The following is a 7,443-nucleotide window of genomic DNA, read 5'->3' as shown; positions in this document are numbered from 1 at the left end:
TAATAGTATATAATATAGGTTGAGTCTTCAGGTGGTTTGGTTTAGGCAACAAAAGCACTTGGTTAAGATTAGAAAAAAAGATAACGATTTGTATTACAGTAAAACAATGAGGTAATATAACTTAAGCGTAAATTAACAACATCCAGCCTGAGCTGACTTACTCACATAACGTTACACAACAAGCATAGCAACGTTATAGCAAAGAGGTTATGAACAAGTGTTGTATGTAACCCAATTTGTGTTTTGGCTTTAAAACGGTTTCAATACATTTGGTTTTTTTTTGTTGCATGTTTTTAGGTCTGCCTTAGCTACATTTATCTTGTTTCCGGTTCATGCTTTTATTTTGAAGGCGGCTGGCGGAGTTAAAAAAGGAAGTCACATTGTGCGCAGGTTTAACGTAAAGGGTACGGAAAATATGTTCGATTTAAATGCAAAACAGAGACGGTAACAATATTAGCACGCCCCCGAAGTGGCACAAGGTTAGTTTAAGTTGTATTAAATGTAATAATTGTAATAACTATGTTTTAAGGAAACTAGCTTACGTGTTGGCTAAGCTAACTCATAATTATCGTTTTGTGCCTTTTGTACACAGCTCTTACTTGGTGGTTTTGGGGAATGTATTAATACATTTGAAATCACCAGTCAAGTGCTAGACCATCATTCGGAGGGTTATGCTACAAGTTTAAAGTCAACGTTTCAAGTGAAATGTGTTGGTTTGCATGCCCCCTCCCACCTTTCTTGCTCGTGCTGCTAAATACATTGACATTCAAAAGATCTGTGCTCGATGGAAGCGAAAGCACAAACTTTGTTGGAGTACCTTCGGTGTTTCTCCTTCTTCAGGACACAGAGCACCTGTCGGTGATTGACTTACCGCTGGGACGGAGAACCAGCCGAGCACCGACCGACGCGTCAAGCGGACTTGTGTTCGTTTCTGTTTTTGGGCTGTTTTTTTAGTGCGGGTCAAAAATAGTCGCTCAGGGTTTTTTTTTTCTTTTTCCAGATGAGAATTCTTCCCGAAAAGAATTAGGTCATTTTGTGTCCGTTGGCAATCTGGAGAAAGTCATCCCTGCTTCTATCTCTCCCTCTTTAGACGTCTGCAGCTCTCTTCAGTCCAGGCTCAGCCAGAAGTCACTCTCACTGCTACTTTTTATTAGCATGTTTACTGCATTTCAATTTCAGCCCAAAAAGAGGGCTTTAGGACATCCCTGTCCCAGGACCTCACACATTAGGAACAACTCCCCGAAAAACAGAACAAACCCTTTCACGGGAAAAAAGGGAAGAAACAGAAGAGGATCCTTCTCCCCGGATCAGCAGGGCCACGGAGGCTGGAGGCATCTTTACGGCACTACTTTAAACCGCAGGTTCATCTGGATTGACAGAGCCACAGAGTCCTTTCCAAGACTGTGTTGTCTGGTACTACAGTACTACTAATGATTACTACTCATACCTCCTCTAGGAAGATGACCCAATAACCTAATGGTGTCATTTTTATAACCATTCCAGATGAAAGTGCACTAAGTGAAAGGCCTGCTCTTTTGGGTAAAATCTTTATCCTGTGCAGGAATATTAGGCTTCTGTATGAGAATGATTTGTGCAGAACTTTGATTAGATATCTGCACCTCTCAAACTAATTTAATTCTAGTTGCACACTACTTTTTTTTTGTATTGTCGGGCAATATTTAATGTCTTTATTTGAGATGACAGAACTGGGCAACACAATGCAACAAAGGTCCCTCGTCGGGGCTTTTGCTGTTCATGGTTTGTTGGCGTCACAGGGGCACCCCATTATCTTTTTTTGTGGGTAGTTTTACCTTCTCAGACACAATCTGAGAAGTTTGTAGGTGGACACTTCTCACACCAGAGCCAATCGGTTTTCCAGCAGACTTTGCTTCATTCTAATGGGTCAAAAACGTCGGTAACCAGTGGTTTTGGAAATATGAGCAGAAGTGTGAAATGCTTTTTAAATAAGCACACGTACTGCGGAGAAATGTTCTTCTTTACCACATTTCCCAAAAAGAGATCCTGTTCACAAATAGGACCAACATCACTACCTTCTGGACGAGGGTGATTATAATGACGCCGACTGACAGCTGTAAAGCAGCTCTTTCCTCTCCAAACTGACTGATCCTCCTCTTCAGGCTCTGCCCTCAAAACACACTTCAGTGGCCTAGCTTCCTCCCCGAGCCCCCTGCAACAGTTTGATTTGGTTTCTACTTTACTGCTACAGAGAGCTGTGTTTGCCATGGAGAAGTGCACTACAAATGCCATCTATTATTGATATGGTCTGATATTGAGGCCGGCCGGGATGTGAGGCTCGGCCGTGGTGTTTGTATTAGCCCGGTTTGGATTTGTTGTGCAGCACTTTGGTTCCTGACACGTTGACAACTGGCTCCACTGGTTCTGTTTCATGGGTCAGTTGACAGAACACGGAATACAGGCGGAAAAGCATTTATGGCACGGTGTATATTTCTATCGGTGAAATAAAGAATTAATATGCTCCTATATATGTGTGTGTCTGTGTGTTTGCAGAGTATCTTTGCTCAGTTCCAGTTCAGCAGTGAGCGCGTGCTGCCGTCAGATGCACTGCGCAGCGCTCTGGCCAAGACTTTCCAGGACGAACAACGCTTTCAGCTGGGTATCATGGACGACGCCGCTGAGTGCTTCGTGAGTCTGAGACGCCACGTGGCCACACACACACACACACACACACACACACACAAACACACATATACGGGAGAGGTAAGGGGTTATCTGAGTGAGTGTCTGAGGAACTACCATCTTCACTGCAGTCAGAAATCTTCAGGGGAAACTCAGTTCAGCCGCCTGCCAAGTGAATAATCTTCAACTTTAGTGTTTGACTTTATTATTGAATTTATGTTCGTTGGTTTACTCCCCTATTTTATGGCGTGAGGTGTTCCTTGTTATTTTGTCCACCCCTCGTTCCTTTTGAGCTGGTGGAGAAACCACAGGCTTTATTTTAAAGCTACTCTAAGGAACTTTTTTTATTTTGTGTTGATTTTGGCCGGTCCCTGTGGACAACAGAGTCCCTTTAGGGAAACCTCTCATTTGAATGCAGCAGGTTTTCTGACAAGTTGCCTGGCTCAGTCGTAGTTCTGGTCCTGGCAGGTGGAGGAGGAGCTGCTGCTGCGGCGGAGATCTCCTCCTCCCACACCGCAGGTCAAAGGCGACAGCGGCGCTTGATCTGGGATTTGTCCACGGTTGGTTGGTCGCTGCCGGAGGCCCCGCTGGGGTCTGAGATGAAGGACTTTCTGTTGAAGGATTACCTGAGCGTTAAGATAGAAACAGCCAATCTTCTCGCTGCTGGTTTGGTTCACTAATGTAGGTCATATAGAAGCAACAGTGTTTTGAGATTATTTCATAACCAGTTAAAAGTTTCAACCATACGTCTAAGATGAAGGTATATTTCATTAACGCTGTGAAAAATACCAAATTATAACCGACTAAAGAGCCTGTTTCACAACCTGACTGTGATTGACTCTTACTTACTCTACCAGGCAATTAATCCATCAACCAACAGAATAATCGGCTGATTAATCTATAATTAAAATAATCGTTTGTTGCAGCCCAAGGTGGAATGTTTTAGAGCGCTGCGATTAAAGCTCAAGGACGAGGTTTGATAGGGTTTGCGGTAAAAAGCATTTAATGAAGATAATAAGGTGGATAACAAGTATCCATTTAAATGGTTACACATAGTTCAGTGATATCATTTCCACATTGAGACTTCACAAACCAACCAGATTGCATTACATTTACAAGAATTTATAGGGTACTGCTTTTGATTTTTAGTGGCTTTTTTTCTTGAAATATTGATTTCTTAAAATATCTAGGTTTTACATTGACGAGACATTAATAGCATTTGGTTGCACTCACAACTCTACTACTCCACTGTGTGTGTGTGTGTGTGTGTGTGTGTGTGTGTGTGTATACATAGTCTTCATTGCCTTGTTGGAGGAAAAAACACAGTCCTTCCTGAGAAGCAAAGATCTTCACATTAGCTCTATTCAACAGTGAGAGTGCTGCATTTTCCAAATATCAAGTGTCTTATTTTTAATAACTCTTTCTCATTTATAGAAGGGGAAACAATCCTAGGAAAATAAAATGCCATTAGTCAGTTTTCCATTATTATTGCACTTCCTCTTCATCTCCCTCTCTCCAGCCCTTCAGTTTGCTTTCTCTCACCACTTTCTCTGCCTCTTTCTTTACACCTTAAAGACCTCCACTGTGTGTGTGTGTGTGTGTGTGTCTGTATGTATGTGTGTGTTTTTTATGTGTGGGCATGGTCGGCGCTATCTGATCGATTGGTAGTAAATGTGTTCAGTCAGGGAATCCGTCTGCTTCTTATGAAATATAGATGCTGCTCCCTTGGTCAGATTAACAGGAGCACCAACAGAGAGGAACGATCAAACACACACACACACACACACACACTGTACATATGTATACAATATAAACAAGCACATATGCCCATATGCCACTAACCACACAACACACACACACATTAATTGATGTCCATTTTGCTTTATGTGTGTCTCAGGAGAATCTCCTCATGCGTATCCACTTCCACATCAGCGCGGAGAGTAGAGAGGACATCTGCACAGCCAAACACTGCATACCACACCAGAAGTTTGCCATGACTCTGTTCGAACAGGTAGGACATGGTTCGGTCCCGCCGTCACTTTAAAGAGCTGCTAGATGCTTCACTTTTGGGGCTTTAATTAAACAAATTAAAATATGAACTGTCCACACAAACATTTTGAAAAATGAAGCTGAGGACATGTTTGTGTTTGCAGTGTGTGTGTAACAGCTGTGGCGCCACGTCAGATCCCTTGCCCTTCATTCAGATGGTTCATTACATCTCCACTACATCCCTCTGGTAAGACCAGACACACACACACACACTCCGCACACACACAGACACACACACATACACACACACTGCAGTAAATCTGGCAGCAAGCTGAGGCTGGGTGGCAGTAAAGGAAGGTACAGCGTGTTCTCTTCTTCCTCGCACAGGTCCCTGCTGAACACTGAACTGTGAGCACACACATGCACACACACACATTATGCACACACACAGACACACACACACGTATCTATGTTTATGCATTTGCAAGAGCAGGTGAGCTTGTGCATAATGTTCATGTGGACATCGGCGCAGGTAAATCCACACACAGGAGAAGCATCCTCCGAGTTGTTCCACAAAACTCCCACACACTCCGAGTCAATGAAATAAGGAAACGGAGGAAGTAATCAATCAGCTGTTTGATTCAGTAGACGCAGGGCGGCGACTTAAATCTATAAGTGGAACAGTGCAAATGAGAGGGAAATAAGAGGATAAATCAGTCCATATGCCTTTTGGAAATGGAACACGGCAGAGGAAATAGAGGGCTGAACGGGGGGCCAGAGTACAAATAAACACTCTGTGTCAAGGTAGTTGTGGGGCGCAGCGCTCTGTGTTTGTGCCTGTTAGCACTGCCAAGCTATTTTTACCCTCAGTGGAGCCTGTTGTTTACGGTCGTGATGGACAAATATGCAAAAGCCAACATGAGTAAGAGGGCAAAAAGACAAACAAAACATTTCTAGTTCAAGCACATTCGGACAAAAGAGAGAAGTGTGTTTCTCGCTGGTGTGTCGTCGTTGTTGTTGTTGTTGTTGGTCTTCTACTACTTCTTTGCCACTCTTGGCTTTGCATCTTCCCGTGCGTTTGAAGAGGAGAGGCTGAGCAAGGGGTTTAAAGAGAGAGAGAGAGAGAGAGAGTTCATGTCAGACTAATGGAAGGGGTGAGAGGACGGAGGGAGGGGGAGGAGGAGGAGAGATTTGGATGTTTTTTAAAAATAGTTATTCTTGAAGGAGTACTTCACCAGTAAAAACAAAAACAAAGCTGATTCATTGCACACATAATCCCACAAGTGGTACCTTTTGGTGTTCATGGACGATAACGATGTATATTTGAGTTTGTCCTTCAGAGGACAATTGTACTTAAAAGGGATAAATGCAGCTCAGTATGAAAGTTATTATGCTAGTTGTAGATAAACTATATAATAATGCTTTGGTACCGTTATTGCCCCCTGTAGGGAAATTAACTTTTAGCACGACCACTTTAGGAAGGTCAAAGATCATAATCTGTCACGGGGGATTCAGAATGAATCTTTTTCGCAGCCTTAATGACTGTTTACTCTCGACTCTAGATTTTCTTTTCTTTATTAACGCAGATGAGAACAACCCTGCGGGACTGTGTGTGTGCGCGCGTGTGTGTGTGTGTGCGTGTGTGTGTGTGTCCTTATCAATACGCACTTTCTACCACAAACAACAGAGGAAATGAAACAATTGCCTGCAAATGAACGTACAGAACCACAAAGCTGACAAACTCAACACGTTTAAAGAATGGAAACAGTGTTTCTGGTGGCCACAAGTCACATTTGGGCTTCACAATGGATGTTTTCTTCTTTTCACAAAAGCTCTCCTCCCGGGAAGCCTTCACATTCACTGCGTTCATCATTCTGTTGTCGTTGTTGTGTGTGTGTGTGTTTGTGTGATCTGATGCTGCAGCAACCAGGCAGTGAGGATGCTGGAGTGCAGAGACAAACCCACACCGGACATGTTTGGAGAACTGCTCCGCAACGCCAGCAACATGGGAGACCTGCGCAACTGCCCTGTGAGACTATACACACACACACACACACACACACACACACACGTGACACACAGACACACATTTCAATGCACACACACGGTACAGAAAGAAAATAAATAATGATATACAAACACACGGCGACAAATCCCATTCTAAAAATACAATTCGCAGAGTAACCACTTTGGTAGTTTCATCACTTCTTGCTTGTTTTTCCCCCTTTTATTTTTCTTGGTGGGTCTACGTTACATAATCAGCAGCTCATTTGCATTTTCATCCCATTTCTCTCTTCACTTACTCAAACCGAAAGCATTGCACGACTTCTCCTCGTGACCTCCTTTACAGTAAAATATGATGATCATCGTGGCCTTGCAGAAGAAAACAAGAGAGCAGTTTGTCGTGCGAGAAAAAGTCATTTTAAAATGCTCATTTAAAAAGATTACGGGTACTTTAGGGGTGAACAGTAGTAGAGAAAAAAAATACATAAAGATAAGACGAGCCTCAAATGTATTGTCTGCTGCATTGAAGAGAGCTTACAGTAAGAGAGAGAGAGAGAGAGAGAGAGTGTATGATGCCTTTGTTCTTCAGGTTTGTGTGTTGTGCTGCCACGTAGGAAAATGCTGCTGCTGAATAGATCCAGCTTGGCCCCGCTCTCGGCCAAAGAGCCTCCTCAGCGGCCTCTCTCTCTTCACAGCAGCAGCAGCGCCGTCGCCGCACACACACACACACACACACACACACACGCACACACACACACACAGTTAGCTTCTTCTCGGCCGTCAACGTTGTGC

General features: G+C 43.4%; 1 protein-coding gene across 1 annotated transcript in view; it reads left to right on the top strand.

Annotated features, from left to right (window-relative positions):
• Positions 1 to 7,443, top strand: part of LOC117748628 (inactive ubiquitin carboxyl-terminal hydrolase 54-like) — a 31,512-nt gene that overhangs the window by 9,133 nt on the left and 14,936 nt on the right. Inside the window, exons 3-6 of the mRNA XM_034558572.1 lie at positions 2,530 to 2,664; positions 4,556 to 4,669; positions 4,812 to 4,894; positions 6,571 to 6,676. Of these exons, the coding sequence (XP_034414463.1) occupies positions 2,530 to 2,664; positions 4,556 to 4,669; positions 4,812 to 4,894; positions 6,571 to 6,676 (438 nt within the window). The remainder of the gene's footprint in view (positions 1 to 2,529; positions 2,665 to 4,555; positions 4,670 to 4,811; positions 4,895 to 6,570; positions 6,677 to 7,443) is intronic.

Source organism: Cyclopterus lumpus, chromosome 19 (genome assembly GCF_009769545.1).
Source record: "Cyclopterus lumpus isolate fCycLum1 chromosome 19, fCycLum1.pri, whole genome shotgun sequence".
Classification (NCBI taxonomy): Eukaryota; Metazoa; Chordata; class Actinopteri; order Perciformes; family Cyclopteridae; genus Cyclopterus; species Cyclopterus lumpus.
This window is presented reverse-complemented; position numbering and strand designations above follow the sequence as displayed.